General features: G+C 46.3%; 1 protein-coding gene across 1 annotated transcript in view; it reads right to left on the bottom strand.

The window, feature by feature from the left end:
• Positions 1–12,146, bottom strand: part of LOC141085213 (IgGFc-binding protein-like) — a 120,976-nt gene extending 108,830 nt beyond the window's left edge. Inside the window, exon 1 of the mRNA XM_073570466.1 lies at positions 12,075–12,146. Coding sequence (XP_073426567.1) covers positions 12,075–12,126 — 52 coding nt within the window. The 5' untranslated portion in view covers positions 12,127–12,146. The remainder of the gene's footprint in view (positions 1–12,074) is intronic.
• Between the last annotated feature and the right edge of the window lie 12,425 nt (positions 12,147–24,571).

Genomic DNA, 24,571 nt, shown 5'->3' with positions numbered 1-24,571 from the left:
GGATGTGGCAGTGCTGGGCAGGTTCTCACAGGAATGAGTGAAGGACACCAGGGCATGTAGTTTCAAAGCTTTACTCACAGTCTGTTGTACAAACAGGTGCCTGCCTGTTGTACAAACAGGTGCCTGCCTCCGTGCCGTGTCCTCCAGGTAAGGAACTCAGTCAACCTCCAGGCCAGATGGAATACTCCTTTCCAACACTCCGCCAACATATGCCTTTCTGAACGTCTCCTCTTATAGCGCCTTTAAATGAAGTACTCCAAGTACTGAGTTACACTGGAGTTCCTCCTGTCCGATGTTCCTATGAACTCTACTTGTACGGCAGACAGCTGTAGCCTGCTTCGGGGACTCCTTGCTACTATGTCCCGGCTCACTATCCAGTTGCTGTTGTGCCCCCAAGTCTTGCGTGGGAATAAAGTGGTCACTACTTCTATTCCTCCGGCGTCTGCTGCAGAACCATTAGTATCCATACAACCTCGGGGACCGGGCCCCAGCCTTGCGCTTAGAACTTCAAGGAAGGGTTCTCTTCTAACCCACGTCCTCGGTTCTCTTTTACTCCTCACGTTCCGTACTGATCTTCCTCTCTATGGAGAGTCAGGCTTTCAGTCTATGTTGCTCTCTCTCTCCCTTTCCCGTGCTAGCAGACTGAGGTCACTGGGACCTTCTGCAGCACTTCCATCCATCTATCCTTCTCTCCGGGGATCTTCTTCTCTCTCCTTCCTCAGCAACTGCTGACTGACCTCTTCCCCCAAACTCTTCCCTCTCTTTGTAATCTAAACTAACTCCACCCACCTCCCAGCACGTTTCGTGTTCCAAGCAGGGAGCCACCAATGGGTGATTTGCTGCAGTCCAAGCAGGGAGCCGCCGAAGGTGCTTTGCTACACTACTTTGTGGTGTGGGGTGCAGGTGTTGGAGTGTGGTCAGGTGTCTCCACCTTACCTGGATGGTGGGGCACCACACCTCAGGAGGAGGTACAGTACCTCTGTGGCGACTGAGCCTCAGGGGCACCACACTTCCAGCGCCTTTTCTCTGCTAATCATCAAGGATGCTTAGTGTGGGCAACGCGATTACGTCAGCAGCGGCCCCCACAATGTTAGAGAAGGGCATGCAAGTGATTGGCTGGCTTTGTGTGGCGTCACAGTGCCTATAAAAGGCAGTGACCGCCGACTGCCATCTTACTTCTGCCGATCTTAGAATAGGGAGAGGTGCTGCTGCTGATTCTGAATAGGGAGAGCGCTAGGCAGGGAAGAAGAAAAAAAAATAACTTCTGCTGCTAGCGCTTTTCACTGTACAGTTAGTGTGCAGTGAAAGGGGAGGATTTTTGTAGTGTGCAGCTGCGCTGGTGGTGATTAGGCTGCCTTTTAAGGCTACCTGATAGCTGCATTGGTGTGTGCACACTGATGTTCAAACTACTTTTTTCAAAGCACTCCAACTTTTATTATTTTGTTCTGCTCAGTTACCGAGCGTTCATTTTTTCACACACCATATAGCGGTGTACGCTCCCCACACACTACCATGTACCGGCTGGTATCACGGATAAATACAAGCTATCTGTGTGTGACTCTGGAAAAACAAACCGAGGAGATTTTCCATTTTTCCAGACCTACACCGTATAGAGCTGTCCGCTTTTCAAACAGTGAAGCTATCTGTGCGTGACTCTCGAAAAACAAACCGAGGAGATTTTCCATTTTTCCAGACCTACACTGTATAGAGCTGTCCGCTTTTCAAACAGTATCGTATATCTGCTGTTTGATTACGGTCAAATCTATACAGAGACAGCGTGTGTCACTCCGTATAAAAATAGACAGAGATTTACAACTTTCCATACAAATGTAGGGTTGGTGGACTGGGCTGGGGGGTGGTCCCGCTGTATACCGCGCAGTGACGTACAGACACAAGATGGAGGCACATTTCGGGTGCAACAGGTCCAAGTTTATTCACGGTCCCACAACACACCGCGATTCTCTTCACAGGTCTCGGGTTACAGAACACATTGAGACAGCGTACTTTCAACAGGGACGTATATATACATACCGTCCCTTTTCAGTCTGTGACGCTCTGACAGCTCCGTCACTGTGGCTGCCGTAGGCCTGTACACCAACAGTAATTTTACTGGTCATGCATCGTTCCAAATACGGTGTCCTACACCCGGAGCCTTGTCTATACTGCGGTACTTCGTGTCAGGACCACCCCCCTTGACTTCCTTTCTCCTCAGTCCCCTAGTTAGGCTTTCCTCACAGTGCACCAACTGTCACAGTCTTCTTGTCACTTGAGCTCCCCCTGGGGACTGGAATCTCCTGGAACCCTCCTGTCAAATTTATAGCTTTCCCGGTTCCCTGTAACTCTGCCCCCCATGACCAACGGTTTCTTAGCCCTAAGCTGATGTCAAGTCCTATGCTCACACTCCTCCCTGCCCTCTAATGTCAATTCCAGGTACTGCACGTCACCTACACTTTCCTAGCTGTTCTCCCTTCTGTCATAACTGACATCCTGCCTGACAAGTGCAAACCCCTTTGAAACCTGACCAGTCAGTCCATCCATCAGGTCACCTTCCCTACACAGACACCGTATAGTGCTGTCCGATTCTCAAACAGTATTGTATATCTGCCGTTCGCATTACGGTCACTTCTATACAGAGTCAGCGTGTGTGTGACACAAGTTATCTGTAAGAAGTGCTGAAGGACCTTTAGCAGAGGGAAAAATCTAAGTTGCATGCTTAGACATTTAACCAACATGCACTTGCAAGCGTGGACGCACTACAAAAGTTCAGGTAGCACATGTGCACCTGCTCCGACTGAAGTTAGCCGGCAATGCTCCATCGCTTCCCCCACTGTAAGGCCACCGCTAAGCACACCACCATCAAGAAATGTTGAGGTGTTGTCGCTAGGCCAAACCAGTCAGGCAATCACAATATTTTTGTGAGGAAACACTGAATCGAGGCCATCAACACCCTCGCCAACCCCTTATCAATCCATCATGTCCAATGCTAGTTCCCTCATATGCAGCTTTCAAGTCCAGCTCACCCTACCAGACATTCTGAGTAGGACAAGAAAGTATTCATCCTCTCATCCGCGTACACTGGCTTTGAACGCCTACATTGCCAAACTCATCTCATTAGAGATGATGCCCTTCTGTTTGGTAGAGAGCGAAGCTTTCCGAGAGCTCATGGCCTTCGCTGTCCCAAGCTATGACCTACCCAGTCAGCACTTCTTTTCTCAAAAAGTCATCCCTGCCCTCCACCGGCATGTGAAAGACTGCATTGTCCATGCACTAAAACAATCAGTGAGTGGAAAGGTGCACCTCACAACAGATGCATGGACAAGTAGGCATGGCCAGGGCCGTTACGTGTCCATCACTGCGCATTGGGTTAATGTGGTGGATGCAGGCTCCACAGGGGAAAGCGGCGGTGGAACAGTGCTGCCTAGCCCACGGTATAGGAAAGAGTTGGCTGTAGGCGTTCGACCTTCCTCCTCCTCCAGAAGCGAAAGCTCGTCGACAGAGCGCAGTCGCACGAGCACTCCATCCACATCTGTCAGTGTTGCACACTAGGTGTCCCACCTTCGAACAGCTAGTGGTAAGCGGCAGCAGGTTATTTTAAAAATGATGTCTTTGGGCGACAGTAGACACACCGCGGAGGTACTGGCCGACTACTTGCATCCACAAACTGAGTCATGGCTGGGCAGTCTACATCTTGAGCCAGGCGAGGTAGTCAGTGATAATGGGTGGAATTTTGTGGCAGCCATAGCCCTTTCAAAACTCACACACATACCTTGCCTGGCTCCCACCTTGAACCTGGTGGTGTAGTGCTTCCTAAATAATTATCCGGAGTTAACAGCCCTGCTCCATAAGGTGCAAAGACTGTGCTCGCACATCCGTCGATCAAACGTCCATTCCAGTCGTATGCAGAAACTGCAGCAATCACTCAACCTCCCAAAGCACCGCCTAATCATAGACGTTGCTACAAGATGGAACTCCACCATGCACATGGTTGAGAGGCTGTGTGAACAGAGGCAGGCTGTTATGCATTCGTGGGAGGATACACGGGCAGGCAGTTTGAGGGCAGACATGGAATTGTCGGGTGTGCAGTGGTCAAAGCTGAAAGACCTCTGTAAAGTCCTTCAGTGTTTTGAGGAATGCACACAGCTGGTAAGCGCAGACGACGCCATCATAAACATGAGCATACCACTTATGCGTCTGCTCATGCAAACTTTGACGCACATCAAGGATCAGGCGTCTGCAGCGAAGGAGCAACAGGAGGAGGAGGAGGGAAGCCATGATGACAGTCAGCCATTGTCTGGTCAGGGAACTGGCGTGGACGAGGTGGACGAAGAAGAGGAAGATGAGGAGGATGAGGGGGATGATTATTTTGGGGAGGAGGATGCTTTTCAGGGGGCAAGAGAACATGTGGGCGTGCCAAGGTCAGGTACAGGGTTTGTGCATGACTGGAGGAATGTGGATTTGCCAGAAAGTGCTCCTCCACCCACCACTGGCAGTGCAGCATTGACACCTGGAACATTGGCCCACATGTGTGACTATGCCTTATGGATCCTAAAAAGGGACCCCGCATTGCCAAAATGATGAGGGATGACGAGTACTGGTTGGCCAGCATCCTCGATCCACACTATAAAGGCAAATTACACAACATCATGCCACAGGAGAACCTAGAGCTAATATTGGCTAACAAACAAGCAACTCTGTAAACAGGTTGTTTGAGGCATTCCCAGCACACAGCAGCGGAGCTGGTTCTCCCACGAGCCGTAGTGGGCAAAATGGAAGAGGTGTTCGTGGTGCACACAGCCGAACTGACGTTGGAGACAGGGGTTTCCTGACCATGTTGTGGTCTGATTTTTCAAGTCCCGCGCACACGACAGCTATATGACAGCAGTATCGATTGCAAGTGACAGGAGACAGCAGTTGTAAACTATGGTTACAAACTACTTCGCCTCCCATATCGAGGTTCTCCATCACAGGTCATTCCCTTTTGATTATTGGGCCTCAAAACTGGACACATGGCCTGAATTGGCACAATATGCCTTACAGGAGCTCGCTTGCCCTGCTGGTAGTGTGCTATCTGAAAGAGTCTTCAGTGCTGCTGGATCAATCTTGACAGAAAAAAGGACCCGTCTGTCGACCCAAAATGTTGATGATCTAACCTTCATTAAAATGAACCATGCATGGGTTTCAAAAGATTTTGTCCCATCTTCCCCTGATAGCACATAGGTTGGCAGAAAAAAGGCTCGCTTTTGTCCTCCTCTTCCTCTGACTTCTCCAATTGCTCCATTTGCAGCAGCTGAAAGTCCAGCCTACACATCAACATATGCCATTTTTTAAACCACCCGAAATGGGCTGCCCCCCCACTCCAGGCCCAGGGTCAAGACTTGCCACACCCGGGCAAGTGCTGTTGCCCTGAACAGGTGTGTGGCCCCACCCTTGGGCGACGGGACTGGCACAGGGCCTCTCATAGTACAATACAGTGTCTCTGACGTTTGAGAGGGCCCACTCGCCGTCAGACACACTGGCATACAATGAGGGGCCCTGTGCCAGTACCGGTGCCCACGAATGGGTCCCCTCTGCTTGATCAGGGACACAGCACTTGCAATACTTACATCTCCATGCTCCACTGCTGAGTAGTCTGGCCAGTTAAATCACTACAAATTTGGTGTACTGATCGATGAAGGTTAAGATGTAGCTATGTCATGTGCTGCTAGCCTCTACCTTCACATTACCAATGGCTACCATTTGTAATGGACGTCAACTCCCAATCAGATGCAGTGGTGCTTTATGATTACCTTTCACATTTTTCATAGTCACAGACGTGTGACATTCCTGCCACTATTTTTCAATGTCTCCTCTCATGGCAATCCCATAGAATCCCCTACAGCCTGTGGCTTGTGTGTTTTGCACTCCAAAGTGACCAGTCATATTATGATAGGCAGTGAGGAGCATGTCTACAGCTCTCCCTGTGATCCCAATTTGATGGAGACGAGTTACTGTGATGGGATCAACGCTACTGCGATACAGCATCCCTTTGTTCACTAATTTGCATTTTAGCTGTATCCACAGTTAAAGTTATTGAGGGTCAGCATCGCCTCTGCGAATTCTCCCAGAAGGTTTTCCCGTGATTAATAATTCAAAAACATCTAAAATCACTCGACTTTACATCTGTAATTTTATCCATCTACCTTCCTCTAGTGGAGAGTCTGAACTGGCAAACTGACACTGAAATATAAACGAAGATTTCAAAGTACTCCAACACTGTCTACTGGTGTACGTGTACAATACATTTCCCTTTTTCTCATTTTTATATTCTGGTGTAATCCATACTGAGCCTGTGAGAGTTTGTGTCTTACTCTGGTAAAATATAAGGAGATTGAAAATGACACCAACACTGTATGCAGCTGAATGATTGTAAAACATTACCCTTTTTCAAGTTATATTCTTGTGTAATCCATACTGAGCCTGTGAGAGGCTGTGTGTTACTCTTGAAATATATATGTAGATCGCCAAATGACTCCAACACTGTATACAGCAGTACGCTTGGGATCCATTCCTCTTTTACTGCTTTTTATATTGTTGTGTAATCCATACTGGGCCTCAGAGCACCTGTGTCTGCCTCCTGAAATAAATACGGAGATTTTGAATGTTGAAACTGGAGCGCCAGGGCCTAGCGGGGTACTCAGTACCGCGCGCGTTGATCTCAATGGGAGTTGTCACGGAAGCTGTGACCCGGTCCGTGGCCCTGGGGCTCCATGGCAAAAAAGGGGATGAAAGAACAATGAAATAAAGTTTATGAATAGTTCGTGACGCCACCTGTGGTTTTCGGCAAGTGAGGTGTTAGGCCGACGCTGCATGCAGATCCTCTGGGACTGGTGGTGGGATGCAGCCAAGATGGTAAAGCTCCCCACAGGTGAAGCTGTAGTCCCAGGGCAGTGTAGATGTAGCAATGGAGGAGAGACACAGGTGGTGTAGAGGCTGGTGCCCAGATGTGGTAGTGCGGGGTGTAGTGGTGTGGGAATAAGTGGAGGACACCAGGGTATGTAGTTCCAAAGGTTACTCACAGTCTGCAGTTCACACAGATGCCTGCCTCCGTGCTGTGTCCTCCGGGTCCTGGGCTCAGTCAACCCCCAGGCAAGATAGGATGCTCCCTTCCAACACTCCGCCAACATGTACCTTTCTGAACGTCTCCTCTATAGCGCCTTTAAGTGAAGTACTCCTAGTACTGAGTTACACTGGAGTGCCTCCTGACAGATGTTCCCAAGACCTCTACTTGTACGGCAGAGAGCTGTAGCCTGCTTCGGGGTCTCCTTACTCCTGAGTCCCGGATCACTATCCAAGTTGCTGTTGTGCCCCAAGTCTTAGATGGGAGTAGTGCATTTACAGCCCACTACTCCACCGGTGTCTGCTGCAGAACCATTAGTGTCCATACAACCTCGGGGACCGGGCCCCGACCTTGCGCTTAGAACTTCTAGGCAGGGTTCTTCCTATAACCCACGTCCTCTGTGTTCCCTTTTACTCCTACGTTCCATACTTGTCTTTCTTTCTTATGGAAGCTCAGGCTTCAGTTAAATGTCTTTCTCCTTCTTTCCTTTCCCATACCAGCAGACCCAGGTCACTGAGATCTGCTGCAGCACCTCCTTCCTCCATCCCTCTCCTAGGGATCTTCTCTCCTCACATCTCTCTGAGTGACTCCCTCCGACTGACCTGAAATCCTACACCTTCCCGTTCTTTTATGTATTCTAAACTCCACCTGCCTCCCAGCAGGTTTCATGTTTCCAAGCAGGGAACTACCAAAGGTGCTCTGCTACTATCCAAACAAGTCGCAATGTGGCTTTGCTACACTATTTTGTAGTGAGGGGTGCAGGTGTTGGAGCGTGGTTAGGAGTTCCCACCTTACCTGGATGGTGGGGCACCACACCTCAGGAGGAGGTGCAGTACCTCTGTGGCGACTGAAGCCTCAGGGGCGCCACAACACTATACTATATATACCGTGGATCTGGTGATACTGTACCCTTTTTTGACTTTTTAGATTGTTGTCGAATCCATACTGGCCATGGCAGCGTCTGTGTCTGCCTCCTCAAATATATACATAGATTTATAATGTTGAAACTATACAATATATCCCTGTTATCTGGTGTTAAAATGAAATGCCACGCAGGGCCAGGGGTTACTGAGTACCGGGCCTTTCAGGCTCTTTTAAGGGAGAAGTATGTCAAGGTGGTGATTTGGTCCCGGTCCGTGGCCCTGGGTGTCCAATAAAGAAGATGACAGTTCTGATGAGGTGGAAGATGATATGATAATTAATTTGGAAAAGGGGGATCATGACGCCACCCATGGTAATCGGCTAGGGTAGCCGACGCTGCAATGCAGATCCTCCGGGCCGGTGTTATAGCAGCCAAGATGATGAAGCTCTCTACGGACAGAGCTGTATCGCAGGGCAGTTGAGATGGTGTTTGTGAGCCATTGACGGTGATGGTGAGTGTAGCGTGTGTAGCAGGTGAGTTGTATAAGCCCCCAAAGACACAGTTGGGTGCAGTTTCTGAGTTTTTCCTCTAAAGTTTTGTGCACAAGATGACCCGATTGGTACTGTGTCATCCGAGGGAGGGGTCCGGCAAACTCCAAGCTAGATCAAGAACACCTGTTCAAGACTCCTCCTTGTGTATCCTTTTTTGGCCGTGTCTCTGCGCTGATATCTCCCTTCCTTCCTGCTGTGCACCTCCGCAAACAGTGTCCCAAGCCGGCAGCCACGGATCACACCCGGCGACGTGGGTCAGGCTCCGGGGTCCTTTATTCCAACAGCTGCCTTTTTGAGTATTGAATACGGCTGTGACTGAGGCACCTCAGCCTCCGTCTTTCTAGCTGAGCCCTGTATTTCTCCACTACCTTCAGGAGCCACCTTCCCCAACAAGGCCTGGTCCTTCCTTCTCCAGAAACAGGCTTCACAGGTGGCTTATTGCACTTCCCGTGCCCCAAGGACCCCTTCCTTCCAGTCTATGAGCTTGGACAAGAGTTTTCTCTCTTCTCTGACCCTCAGCCCTCTCACAGCATTCCTGCTCTTACTCTGTCCTGTCACCGAATGACAACTCTCTAGAAAGAGCCATGTACCTCAGACTAGCTCCACCCATCAACTGTCAGCTTGCTCTCTCTGATTGGATGCCCACAATCACTCCACTACCTAAGCTCCTCCCACTGTACCTACATTCCACACTAACCCCCAACACCCTTTCCTAGTCAGTCTGGGATAAGGCCATCCTCCCGCCGGGTACACCCAGAAAGCACTGACTAACTAGTGTGTGTGTAGAGTGCAGGGTTAGGAGTCCTGAGTGGTGATCCCTCCTTACCTGAGGGTGGGATACCACACCATTGGATGAGGTGCAGTACCTCTGTGGCGACCGTACCCTCAGGGGCGCCATAGTACCCGTTCTCAACTTTCGATATTGTTGTCGAATCCATACTGGGCCTGAGAGCGTCTGTGTTTGCCTCCTGAAATGTATACAGAGATTCAGTATGTTTAAACTATACTATATATACGTTGTATCTAGTGATAGTGTACCCTTTTGAAAATTTAGTGTACCCTTTTGCAAATCTTTAGATGATTGTCTAATCCATACTGAGCCTGTGACCATCTGTGTCTGACTCATTAAATATATACGGAGATTTGCAATTATCCCTAGACTGTATAGAGCTGTCTGCTTCTGAAACAGTACCATATAACTGCTGGTATTTTTAGTCCATTTTCACAAAAATTATTACGTATGGCGGAAGAGGCCGCGGACGTGGGTGTGGGGGGCCAGCTGGTACTGATGGTGGTGGTGCACCTGCTGGTATTGCCAAAAGCACAATAGCAGCTAAGGCAGGAGGTGTTGAGCCTGCCTCATCTGGTGGCACAAGAAGGCCTTTAAGGCTTCCTTTTCTGGGATTAGGTGAACTGCTTTTAAAGCCGGAGCATCCGGAACAGGTTTTGGCTTACATTGCCGAAATAGCCTCCAGCTCTATTGCCTCCTCTTCTGAAGTTACAAAAACTGCAAGCACAGAGTCATCAGTGCAGGCTTCTGGTCAGGAACCACCCCTTTCTTTGTCTCCTTCACCCCCACTTAAAGGGAAGCATGCGGCAGCCCACACTTCAGATTACTCCATGGAGCTTTTTTCACAGGCCATGCCTGTGCTATCAAGTGAAATTCTGAATTCTCCAGTCCAACATGAATTGGAGATGGAGTGCACTGATGCTCAGCCACTGCTAAATGATTCCGCTGGTACATTCACCCACAGCACTACATTCCTCTCGCACTCTATAGAGCCAGAATGTGACACTGATGAAACTCAGGTGCCCCATCCTGCATACTATACCACCTTACACGGTGACACAGAGGAAGGTGCAGATGAAAGTGCTGGTTCCCTGAGCAGGTGGGGGGTCCTACTCATGGGCGACGGCAGTGGCACAGGGCCCCTCATAGTACGCAAAAGTGTCTCTGCCGGTGGGAGGGCCCACTCACAGTCAGACATACCGTCATACTATGAGGGGCCCTGTGCCAGTGCCGTCACTCACAAGTGGGCCCCCCATGCTTGCTCAGGGCCACAGCACTTGCAATACTTACCTCTCCCTGCTCCACTGCCGTGACGTCTTTCGCCTTTCCTGACAGTGACATTCAGGTTACAGAGCGCGATGACATCACGTCTGTATGCCCTCTACCGATACAGTACAAGTGCAGAGAGCTTTTAAATGGCAAGGCTGAGGAGTCCAAAGAAGAGCAGTGCCCAGCGAGGATTTTTTAACTTTTAATTTAACTTTTTTAAAATGTTGGGAGCATTTTTTGGGGAGCAATATACACTGGAGAATGATATATGGGGCTCATCATACACTGGAGCATCATCCATTTGGCCCATCATATACTGGGGCATTCCAAATGAGGGACATCAGACACTGGAACAGCATTTACGGGGCCCATTATACACTGGAGCATTAGAAATGGGGCCCATTATATATGGAGCATAATTTGGGCCCATAACACACTGGAGCATCGTCCATGGTGACCAACATATACTGGAGCATTCCAAATGGGGGACATCAGAGACTGGAGCAGCATTTACTGGGCCCATTATACACTGGAGCATTAGAAATGGGGCCCATTACATATGGACTCTATGGAGCATTATTTGGGCCCATAAGACAGTGGAGCATTATCCATGGGGACCAACATATACTGTAGCATTATGTGAAGCTCATCATATACTGTATGGAACATTATATGGGACCAATTATTCTGTATGAAGAAATATATGGGGCTCATTATTCTGTATGGCGCACTAGGTGGTGGCCAAAATAATGTATGGTGTAATATACTGTCCGTTTTTTGAGCTATTGTAGAATTTAAAATAGATAATATCAGTCATGTCATGTAAGCAGTGAAGTATTTTTCATTGTACTATACCTATATTTCTGTGCCGTACCGGAGCATTATGAATTGTGGTATGTGTTAAAAGGGCGCACTGACACTCTTTGGCCCAGGGCACCCGAAAACCTGGCTCCAGCCCTACCCCCCCCACAACTTTAGCCAAATAATCCCCAGTTTTCAATGCGTAAACTATTATTATAAAGTAAGGTTGCCAAGCTTAAGTAATAAGAATTGATGTCGTTGGCATTGAAATGGGCACTGTAGGTGTGTTTACTGTCTTCCACTCCCTGCCGACTTTGCTTCCCCATTGACTTGCATTGGGTTTCATGTTTCAGTCGGACCCCGACTTTTCCCTATAGCCGATTTCGTTCAACCCGACTTTTTAGAAAGTCGAGTTTCATGAAACACAACTCGACCCGAAAAAAGGCAAAGTTGCTCATCTCTATTTTCAACCAATGGCCTGTAAATCCTTCTCTCGCCACATGGTGTGCTCTTAGGAAGAATTTAGCCATGAGTTAAGAACATACAATCCTCCAAAGTGCCATCTAGTGGCATTTACAGTCACTACATTACAATAGATTAGAAAATATATATCTAAAAAATCGTAGAATATTAGTAAAATCTTTTATTTCAATCATTTTTGTTGCTACGTTATTTTAATAATGTATTCATTATTTTAGCTCTTACCACAAAATAATGCACCCCACAAGCAAAAGTGAACAATCCAGAGGGCCCCCATATCTAAAAAAGAAAAGGAGAGAAAGAAACATTAATGTACATTAAAAGACAAACCAGGAATCTATATATATAAAATTGAATGTACAGTATGTGTGTATGTGTGTATCACCAACCAATCACAGCATCTTTGATTTCACCAGAGCTGTTTAAAAGAACTGAGCTGTGATTGGTTGCGATGAGCAACAGTTATCCTTGCAACCAATCACTAAGCATCTTTCATTTCACCAGAGCTGTTTACTAGATGAAAGCTGAGCAGTAATTGGTTGCTATGAGTGGTTTTCCCACTCCACAACACCTCAGCAGACACTGACCGGGTGGGAGAAATCAAGCATCCCCAGAAACATAAGCTCCCAGCCATTGTCTTCTCCCTAGAAAGGAGCAGAGAGCACATGATAGAAATGAATCATCCCCTCCCGTGCCCATATCCCCATCACACATCCTCCATCCCATAGGTACATCTTCCCTCTTAAAGGGATCTCCAGTATGGAAGTTAGGGCAAATCCCTCAGTGCTCTGATTCTGACCCCAGGCTTCTATTAAAGGGATCATTGGCATGGAAGTCAGGGTAAATCCATCCAGGGCTTTGATTTTGACCCCAGGCCTCTCTTAAAGAGATCCCCAGTATGGAAGTGAGGGCAAATCCACTCTGCACTTTGGTACTGACCCCAGGCCTCTCGTAAAGGGATCTCTGGTATGGAAATTAGGGTTAATCCCTCAGCGCTCTGATTCTCACCCCAGGCTTCTATTAAAGGGCTCATTGGTATGCAAGTCAGGGCAAATCCACTCAGGTTCTGACACCAGGCCTCTCTTAAAGTGATCCCCGGTATGGAAGTTAGGACCGTTCCACTCTGCGCTCTGGTTCTGACCCCAGGCTGACGGGATGATGTGGAATATTAGGGGTAGTAGTCCAGTGGCTCTGGCTGATGGGATGATGTGGGATATTAGGGGTAGTAGTCTGGTGGCTCTGGCTGATGGGATGATGTGGGATATTAGGGGTAGTAGTCCGGTGGCTCTGGCTGACGGGATGATGTGGGATATTAGGGGTAGTAGTCCGGTGGCTCTGGCTGACGGGATGATGTGGGATATTATAGTGAATGTGGCTATGTGGAGTGGGTGGGGCCATACACTCAGCTTTATATATATATAGGTATAATCATTATAATTTGTTATAACTAACCGTAGTTAGTTACTATGCCCGGGCAGCGCCAGGCTCTTCAGCTAGTAAGTAATAAACCTGTTATGTACCTGAGTGTCGGTGTCATTATCCTGAACCGTAGTGTCAGTGTCAATATTCTGCACCCCAAGTGTCAATGTCATTATCTTGTACCCTGATTGTCAGTGTCATCATCCTGTACCCCGAGTGTAAGTGTTATTATTCTGTACCCCAAGTGTCAATGCCATTATCCTGTACCCCTACTGTCAGCATCATTATCCTGTACCCGAAGTGTCATGGTCATTATCCTGTACCCCATGTACAGTTGTGGCCAAAAGTATTGACACCCCTGCAATTTTGTCAGATAATACTCAGTTTATTCCTGAAAAATATTGCAAACACAAATTCTTTGTTATTATTATCTTCATTTAATTTGTCTTAAATGAAAAAACACAAAAAGAATTGTCCTAAAGCCAAGTTGTATATAATTCCACACCAAGCATAAAAAAGAGGGTGGACAAAAGTATTGGCACTGTTCGAAAAATCATGTGATGCTTCTCTAATTTGTGTAATTAACAGCACCTGTAACTTACCTGTGGCACCTAACAGGTGTTGGCAATAATTAAATCACACTTGCAGCCAGTTGACATGGATTAAAGTTGACTCAACGTCTGTCCTGTGTCCTTGTGTGTACCACATTGAGCATGGAGAAAAGAAAGAAGACCAAAGAACTGTCTGAGGACTTGAGAAACCAAATTGTGAGGAAGCATGAGCAATCTCAAGGCTACAAGTCCATCTCCAAAGACCTGAATGTTCCTGTGTCTACCGTGCGCAGTGTCATCAAGAAGTTTAAAGCCCATGGCACTGTGGCTAACCTCCCTAGATGTGGACGGAAAAGAAAAATTGACAAGAGATTTCAACGCAAGATTGTGCGGATGTTGGATAAAGAACCTCGACTAACATCCAAACAAGTTCAAGCTGCCCTGCAGTCCGAGGGTACAACAGTGTCAACCTGTACTATCCGTCGGCGTCTGAATGGAAAGGGACTGTATGGTAGGAGACCCAGGAAGACCCCACTTCTTAACCCGAGACATAAAAAAGCCAGGCTGGAGTTTGCCAAAACTTACCTGAAAAAGCCTGAAATGTTTTGGAAGAATGTTCTCTGGTCAGATGAGACAAAAGTAGAGCTTTTTGGGCAAAGGCATCAACATAAAGTTTACAGGAGAAAAAAAGAGGCGTTCAAAGAAAAAAACACGGTCCCTACAGTCAAACATGGCGGAGGTTCCCTGATGTTTTGTGGTTGATTTGCTGCCTCTGGCACTGGACTGCTTGACCGTGTGCATGGCATTATGATGTCTGAAGACTACCAACAATGTAGGGCCCAGTGTTAGAAAGCTGGTTCTCCCTCAGAGGTCATGGGTCTTCCAGCAGGACAATGACCCAAAACACACTTCAAAAAGCACTAGAAAATGGTTTGAGAGAAAGCACTAGAGACTTCTAAGGTGGCCAGCAATGAGTCCAGACCTGAATCCCATAGAACACCTGTGGAGAGATCTAAAAATGGCAGTTTGGAGAAGGCACCCTTCAAATATCAGGGACCTGGAGCAGTTTGCCAAAGAAGAATGGTCTAAAATTCCAGCAGAGCATTGTAAGAAACTCATTGATGGTTACCAGAAGCGGTTGGTCGCAGTTATTTTGGCTAAAGGTTGTGCAACCAAGTATTAGGCTGAGGGTGCCAATACTTTTGTCTGGCCCATTTTTGGAGTTTTGTGTGAAATGATCAATGTTTTGCTTTTTGCTTCATTCTCTTTTGTGTTTTTCATTTAAGACAAATTAAATGAAGATAATAATACCAAAGAATTTGTGATTGCAATCATTTTCAGGAAGAAACTGAGTATTATCTGACAAAATTGCAGGGGTGTCAATACTTTTGGCCACAACTGTATCAGTGCCATTATTCTGTAAACCTAGTGTCAGTGTCATTATCAAAACCCAGTGTCAGTGTCATAATCCTGTACCCCGAGTGTCTGTGTCGTCATCCTGTACACCAAGTGCCAGTGTCATTATCCTGTACTCCGAATGTCAGTGTCAATATCTTGAACCCCAAGTGTCACTATCATTATCCTGTACCCCAACTGTCAGTGTCATTAAACTGTACCCCAAAACTTAGTATTATTATTTTGTACACCGAGTGTCAGTGTCATTATCCTGTACTCTGAGTGTCAGTGTCATTATCCTGTACCCCAAATGTCAGGGTCATTATTTTGTACCCCAAATATTAGTGTCATTATTCTGTACCTCAACTGTCAGTTCATTAACTTGCAACCCAAGTATCAGTGTCATTATCCTGTACCCGTGGTGTCAGTGTCATTATCTTATACTGTAAACCCAGTGTCAGTGTCATTATCTTGTACCCTAGTGTCAGTGTCATTACCCTGTACCCCAATGTCATTGTCATTATCCTGTACCACAAGTGTCAGTATCATTATCCTTTACCCCAACTGTCAGTGTCATTATCCTGTACCCCAAGTGTCAGTGTGATTAAACTGTACCCCAAAAGTTAGTGTTGTTATTTAGTACCCCAAGTGTCATATGTCACTATCCTTTACCCCGTGTCAGTGTCATTATCCTGTACCACAAGTGTCAGTATAATGAAACTGTACCCCGAAAGTTAGTGTTATTATTTAGTAACCCGAGTGTCAGTGTCATTATCCTGTACCCCAAGTGTCAGTGTCATCTTACTGTACCTCGAAAGTTAGTGTTATTATTTAGTAACCCGAGTGTCAGTGTCATTATCCTGTACCCCAAGTGTCAGTGTCATTAAACTGTACCCTGAAAGTTAGCGTTATTTTTAGTACCCCGAGTGTCAGTGTCATTATCCTATACCCCAAGTGTCAGTGTCATTTTACTGTACCCCGAAAGTTAGTGTTATTATTTTGTACCCCGAGTGTTTTTTACAGCCTCATTATCCTGTACCACGAGTGTCAGTGTCATTATCCTGTACCCCAAATATTAGTGTCATTATCCTGTATCCCAACTGTCAGTGTCAATATGCTGAACCCCAAGTGTCAGTATCATTATCCTGTATCCCAACTGTCAGTGTCAATATCCTGAACCCCAAGTGGCAGTATCATCTGGTACCCCAAGTGTCAGTGTCATTATCCTGTACCCCAAGTGTCAGTGTCATTATCCTGTACCCCGAAAGTTTTTATTATTATTTTGTACCCCGAATGTCAGTGTCATTATCTTGTACCCAAGTGTCTGTATCATCCTGTATCAACTGTCAGTGCATTAACCTGCAACCCAAGTATCATTGTCATTATCCTGTACCCCTGGTCATGGCCTGTGTTAGGGGCAGGTAGACCAGGCAGCCGCCTAGGGCACCCGCTCCTCCAGGGGTCCCCAGCCAGTGGTGTGCCGTTAATAGCGGCACACCACGCGGCCTCTATGGGGTCTCTGAGTAAGAGGGGCTGCCAGCTCTCCGCATTGTGCATTCAACTTACCGGCATCACAGATGCTGATACAGTTGAAAACAGTGATGGTGGAGAAAGCGTCATGTCACGCTCATTCTCCTATCACTCCCCCTCTGTCTGTGACTCAGCGCTTGCTAGCAGTGGAGCTGATGAGATGCTGAGATGCTCTGCAGAAGCCAGAGCAGCAGGGGAACATGTGTGTGTCTGCTGCATGATACTGTGTGTGGAGGACTGCACTTTACTGTGTTGTGTGTTTGCTGCTGCACAATACTGTGTGTGGGGGACTGCACTATACTGTGTGTGTGGGGCTGCATTATACTGTGTGTGTGGGGGCTGCATTATACTGTGTGTGGGGGCTGCACTATACTGTGTATGTGGGGGGCTGCATTGCACTGTGTGTGGGGGACTGCACTATACTCTGTGTGTGGAGGGGGCTAAATTACACTGTGTGTAGGGACTGCATGATACTGTGTGTGGGGGCTGCATTATATTGTGTGTGGGGACTGCATTATACTGTGTGCGGGGGCAGCATTACACTCTGTGGGACTGCGTTATACTCTGAGGAGGCTTCTTAATACTCTGGGTAGGCTGTATTATACTGTGTGCATGTGGGGCTAAATTATACTCTTAGGGGGCTGCATTATACTCTGAGGGCGCTGTGTTATACTCTTAGGGGGCTGCATTATACTCTGAAGGGGCTGCATTATACTGTGCTTGTGGGGGGCTGCATTATACTGTGTGTGTGAAGGGGGCTGCACCATATTGTGTGAGTTTGTGGGGGCATTTGAATCATACTGTGTGTGGGGCTGCATTATACTATGAGGGGGCTACATTATATTCAGAGGGGGCTACATTATACTATGAAAGGGCTGCATTGTACGTCTGAAGGGGCTGCATTATACTGTATGTGGGGGGCTGCAGTATACTCTCTCAGGGAGGCTGCAGTATACTCGCTGAGGGGGGCTGCAGTATACTTTGAGGGGGTCTGCATTATACTCTATCAAGGACCATGGGGAGTGCATTTTAATATTTGTACTATATGGGACCTGCATCATACTGTATCAAGGACTATCTGTTCCAATCATTCTTCCTCTCTCCTATCTCCTATTGGCCCCTATCTCCTCCCTCTCATGTCCTGATTCTGCATTGAAGCATTACAACGAAACACTTCAAAGTGCCCTGGATGAATTTGCACCTCCTATACATAGAACACCACAACAAAGACGGCGACAACCCTGGCACACGCTGCAAACACGTTTCCTGCAGCGGTGCTCCAGGTGCGCCAAACATCTGTGGAGAAAATCCAACCTACTCGAAGATTTCATCCATTATAAGTTTATGCTTCGAACATACAACACTGCCCTTCAACTCTCAAAACAAACCTATTTCAACACCCTCATCACCTCACTGTCCAATAACCTTAAAAGTCTCTTTGACACTTTTCATTCTCTACTCAACCCAAGAGTACAGGCCCCAACCACGGAGCTTCGAGCTGACGATCTGGCCAAGTACTTCAAAGAAAAAATTGACCAGATCCGACAGGAAATTATCTCCCAATCACCTCATACCATACACTGTCCTCCCTCCCCCACTGCATCTAGCTCACTCACTGATTTTGAACCAGTCACAGAAGAAGTAAGCAGACTCCTTGCATCTTCTCGCCCAACCACTTGCACCAGTGACCCAATTCCTTCACATCTACTCCAGCCCCTTTCCCCTGCTGTCAACCCTCACCTAACTAAAATATTTAACCTCTCTCTCTCTTCTGGTATCTTTCCCTCCTCATTTAAGCATGCCGTCATACATCCACTACTTAAAAAACCATCCCTCGACCAAAACTGTGCCGCTAACTATAGACCTGTCTCTAATCTTCCCTTCATCTCTAAACTCCTGGAACGCCTGGTCCACTCCCATCTTATCTGCTATCTCTTTGATATCTCTCTTCTCGACCCTCTACAATCCAGTTTCCGCTCTTTACACTCTACTGAAACTGCCCTCACTAAAGTCTCTAATAATCTACTAACAGCTAAATCAAATGGTCATTACTCCATGCTAATTCTCTTGGATCTCTCTGCAGCATTCGACACTGTGGATCATCAGCTCCTTCTCACTATGCTCCATTCCATTGGCCTCAAGGACACCGTTCTCTCCTGGTTCTCCTCCTATCTCTCTGACCGCTCCTTTACTGTATCTTTTGCTGGCTCCTCCTCCTCTCATCTTCCCCTTACTGTTGGGGTTCCTCAAGGATCAGTCCTAGGCCCCCTCCTCTTCTCTTTGTATACTGCCCCTATAGGTCAAACAATCAGTAGATTTGGTTTCCAGTACCATCTCTATGCTGACGACACCCAATTATACGCTTCTTCTCCCGACATCACGCCAGCCTTTCTAGAAAACACCGGCGATTGTCTAAACGCTGTGTCTAACATCATGTCCTCACTATATCTGAAACTGAACCTGTCAAAGACTGAACTCCTTGTGTTTCCTCCCGCTACTAATGTACCTATACCCGACATTGCCATTTCCGTGTGTGGTTCCACTATTACTCCTTAGCAACAGGCCCACTGTCTTAGGGTCATACATAAACTCCTAAACCCTTCATCCAATTTTATTGTGAATGCCCTCAAATGAAAGCTGAAAGTCTGAACTTCAACTGCATCTGAATTGTTTTGTTTAAAGTTCATTGTGGTAATGTCTAGAACCAAAATTAGAAAAATGTTGTCTCTGTCCAAATATATATAGACCTAACCGTATATATTATGTTCATTCCCCACCTATAAAGCACAGGAAATATAATATACACCTGTTTATATGGGATATGTGTTCTTTCCCCTATTATCTACATATAGTACATGTTCATTCCCCATGAAAAAAACACAGGGAATATAATATACACCTGTATCTATGGGATATGTGTTCATTTTCCTATTATCTACATATATTTCATGTTCATTCCCCACCTGTAAAGCACAGGGAATATAATATACAACTGTTTATATGGTATATGTGTTCATTCTCCTATTATCTACATGTATTTCATGCTCATTCCCCACCTATAAAACACAGGGAATATAACATACACCTGTTTATATAGGATATCTGTTCATTCCCCTATTATCTACATATACTGTATATCATGCTCATTCCCCACCTATAAAGCACAGGGAATATAATATACACCTGTTTATATAGGATATCTGTTCATTCCCCTATTATCTACATATATATCATGCTCATTCCCCACCTATAAAGCACAGGGAATATGATATACTCCTGTTTATATGGGATATGTGTTCATTAACCTATTATCTACATATATTTCATGTGCATTCCCCACCTATAAAGCACAGGGAATACAATATACACCTGTTTATTTACTAATCTAATATATAAAGCTCAAGTGTGTGTATGTATGTATATATGTATGTATGTGTGTGTGTATGTCCGGGATTGGCATCCGCACCGTCGCAGCTACAGCCACTAAATTTGGCACACGTCGGGACCCCGAGAGCGTCCTAGGCTATGTTGTGAGGCGAAATTTTAAACCTGCGCGTTCCAAACAATTTTGCCCCTATCTACATAATGGGGAAAAAGTGTGTATGTATCAAGCCCCGCCCCTCATTATGATGTCATAATGGTTGCCATGGCGACGCTGATGGGTATGATGGGTATATGGGCACGGGACTATGGGATGGAGGATATGTGTGATGGGTATATGGGCATGGGACTATGGGATGGAGGATGTGTGATGGGTATATGGGCACTTGACTATGGGATGGAGGATATGTATGATGGGTATATGGGCACGGGCCTATGGGATCGTGGATAATTATAATTTGCTATAACTAACCACAGTTAGTTACTATGCCTGGGCAGCGCCGGGCTCTTCAGCTAGTTGTCTATATACAATTCATGTTCATTTCATATTCAAGATGCCTAAGAAATCTGTAATACCTCTCCATCTCTTTGGAACAATAAGTTATTATGTTTATTCTTTTTCTTCATTCCTTTTCTTTATTCTTTTTAGTCCTTCCCCAGGGTGAGAGCAGCACAATGCCGTCTCCCCTTTCTGACAGACTGCACAGCGGCAGGTTGCAGAGCCAGAGTCTCAGTCCATGCAGTGTGCTATGCTATGAGAAGCTCCTTCCTGGCTGGCAGCAGCTGCAGTTACTTTCTCTCTGTGCAGACTCTGATTTTCTCAGGCACTCTGATTTTCCTAGTGCCCTCCTCTCATTAAAAGGAATCTGTCACCTATTTTTTCGACTATAGGCTGCGGCCACGCCCACCAGGAGCTTATCTACAGCATTCTGTAATGCTGTAGATAAACCCCCGATGTAACCTGAGAGAGAAGAAAAACGAGTTATATTATACTCACCCAGGGGCGGTCCGGGTCCAGTCCGGGTCCGATGGGTGTCGTGGTCCGGTCCGCCGCCTCCCGTCTTCTAGCGATGACGTCCTCTTCTTTGCTTCCTGTCGCAGCTCCGGCGCAGGTGCACTGCTCTGCCCTGTTGAGGGCAGGGCAGAATACTGCAGTGCGCAGGCGCCGGACCTCTCTGACCTTTCCCAGCGCCAGCGCCTGCCCACAGACAGCCAAATCATGGTATGGTGCATCTGCTGTCATGAGACCCCAATACCACTGGTGTGATCAGTCAGTCATGAGACCACGTTCGCTATGTGCCTGTGTCGACTAGATAAGTTTAACTTCTCTCAATAGAAGATAATTGGGAGAAGCAAAGCGAGTCATCACAAGACCCCCTGTTCACATCAGCAATGCTGGGGCCATGTTACTGTCCATGAGGGGACTCAGTTAAATATTAACTAGTCAATTGAGAAGCATTATTATTTATAGGGGTACCAGTAGTGTAGCTACTGGGTGGCAGACGGTGTTGAGGCGGCTTTCAGTCAGTGCTGTGATGCTGTTACAGTCGCCACATTCTATACACAGAGCGGTGACTGAAACCATGACAGCGCAACCACTATGACTGGAAGAGCAAGGCTGCCGGGAGGAATAAAGTTAATTTCTTCCCTGCAGACGGGCTCTCAGTGCAGGCACCGCACAGTGTCAGAACGCTATTAACAATTATATTGAGTATTGGAGGAGCAGTGGGGACATCATTATATGTATTGGGGACTCTGGTGGACATCATACTGTATGTACGGGAGCTGTGGGATCATCATATGGTATATAGGAGAGCTGTGGGATCATTATATGGTTTATAGTGGAGCTGTGGGATCATCATATGGTGTATAGGGGAGCTGTGGGAACATCATACTGTGTATAAGGGAGCTGTGGAATCATCGTAATGTGTATAGGGGAGCTATGGGATCATTATACTGTGTATAGGGGAGCTGTGGGATCATCATACAGTGTATAGGGGAACTGTGGGATCATCATACAGTATATAGGGGAGCTGGGGGATCATCATATGGTGTATAGGGGAGCTGTGGGATCATCTTATGGTGTATAGGGGATCTGTGGGATCATCATACAGAGTACAGGGGAGCTGGGAGATCATCATACTGTGCATAGGGGAGCTGTGGGATCATCATACTGTGTATGAGGGAGCTGTGGGATCATCATATGGTGTAAAGGGGAGCTGTGGGATCATCTTATGGTGTATAGGGAAGCTGTGGTATCATCATACTCTGTATAGGGGAGCTGTGGGATCATCATGTGGTGTATAGGGGAGCTGTTGGATCATCATACTGTGTATAAGAGAGCTGTTAGATCATCATAATCTGTATAGGGGAGCTGTGGAATCATCATACTGTGTATAGGGGAGCTGTGGGATCATTATACAGTGCATCGGGGAGCTGGGGGATCATTATACTGTGCATAGGGGAGCTGTGGGATCATCATACTGTGTATGAGGGAGCTGTGGGATCATCATATGGTGTATAGGGGAGCTGTGGGATCATCATATAGTTTAGAGGGGAGCTGTGGGTCCAGCATACTGTATATAAGGGAGTTGTACATGGGAAACTTAGGGGACATAATTAAATATTAAGTGGGCACTTAAACATTATTGTTATAGGGCCTCTCAGTATTGTGACCATCAAAGTTGCACATGGAGTATTATTACTTTCTAGGGACAAAATGTGGAGGGCACATGGAATGGAAATTAATATTTTCTAGGGGGCAATTTTACCAACTAGAGATCACAAAGCAGGCATTACTATGTGGGGCACTAAGAGGAGCTCTGTTTTTCTACCACACAGCAGGTGCAGTAATAGGGACACAAACGGCAGCAGTGGCTCAGTATTGGAGTATCAGCAGAATGAGGGAGTAGTTTGTGCAGGTTGGGAATACATTTGCACATGGAAACACAAGAAGCAATGGGATGAAACTGAAAGGGAGAAGATACAGATTAGATATTAGAAAAAACTTTTTGACAGTGAGGGTGATCAATGAGTGGAACAGGCTGCCACGAGAGGTGGTGAGTTCTCCTTCAATGGAAGTCTTCAAACAGAGGCTGGACAGACATCTATCTGCGATGATTTAGTGAATCCTGCATTGAGCAGGGGGTTGGACATGAGGATTATGATTCTACATGTGAAAGGTGCTGGAAATGTGAGAAGTCAGATGTGTCTTTGTTGTAATCTCTGCAGCCGAGTCCTGGCTGCAAGAGTTGTCATGTCGGTCTGGGCCAGATGTAAAAGACGGGAAAATGAACATTTCCATCAGAAAGAACGTCATCTGTAAGTCACCATCTATAACTGCACTGTAATGTCTTATATGTTCTGTAGGACTGGTATCTACCACTATACAGTTGTGGCCAAAAGTATTGACACCCTGCAATTCTGTCAGCTAATACTCAGTTTCTTCCTGAAAATGATTGCAAATACAAATTCTTTGGTATTATTATCTTCATTTAATTTGTCTTAAATGAAAAAACACAAAAGAGAATGAAGCAAAAAGCAAAACATTGATCATTTCACACAAAACTCCAAAAATGGGCCAGACAAAAGTATTGGCACCCTCAGCCTAATACTTGGTTGCACAACGTTTAGGCCGGGGTCACACTGGCAAGGAATACGGACGAGTGGGAGGCGTTAAAAGCACACATTACACACGGACAAATGATTCTCTATGGGGCAGCTCCCATCAACCGTATATTTCTCGGGCGCATTCTACGGTCCATGCCAATCGCAGCATGCTGCGATTGTCAGTGTACTATGCCCGTAGTACGCCAATGCAAGTCTATGGGTGCGCAAAAAATACGAATTACACACGGACCACACGTGACTTGCGAGAAAAATGCACCCGGTGTCTTTTAGAAAAGCCGGCAATTCAGTGCGCTATACAGTAAACTCACACTGACAGGTTTAAGAAAGAAAGAATAGATATATACACATAGAATACATATATATATATACATACATACATGTCATTGTGACAAACGTATATATATATATATATATATATTTCACAGAGTTCTTCATAGCAGAATAGCCGCTAATTAAATTGCCGGCTTCTATCAAATCATTCCCCAACTCAACATGAAATGACACATGGTTTACATTCAGTAAAGCATTTCGTTTCATGTTTTTTTATATGTCCCTGACTAATAATTAGATGAGGGTTTGTGTGCAACATTTGGGAGTTGTTGTTATTTTAAGGGGTTAATTTGTTGTTCAAAAATGCGTGGGCTTCCCATTGCCCTATATTGGTGGCGAGTGGGTTAATCTAACAAAGGGTTAATGTCACCATTCGATTGTAAGGTGACATTAACCCTTTGTTAGATTAACCCATTCGCCACCACTATAGGGCAATGGGAAGCCCACGCATTTTTTAACAACGAATTAACCCCTTAAAATAACAAC

The sequence above is a fragment of the Dendrobates tinctorius genome, unplaced genomic scaffold (genome assembly GCF_039654945.1).
Source record: "Dendrobates tinctorius isolate UK_male_01 unplaced genomic scaffold, ASM3965494v1 ptg000028l, whole genome shotgun sequence".
NCBI classification, from domain to species: Eukaryota; Metazoa; Chordata; class Amphibia; order Anura; family Dendrobatidae; genus Dendrobates; species Dendrobates tinctorius.
This window is presented reverse-complemented; position numbering and strand designations above follow the sequence as displayed.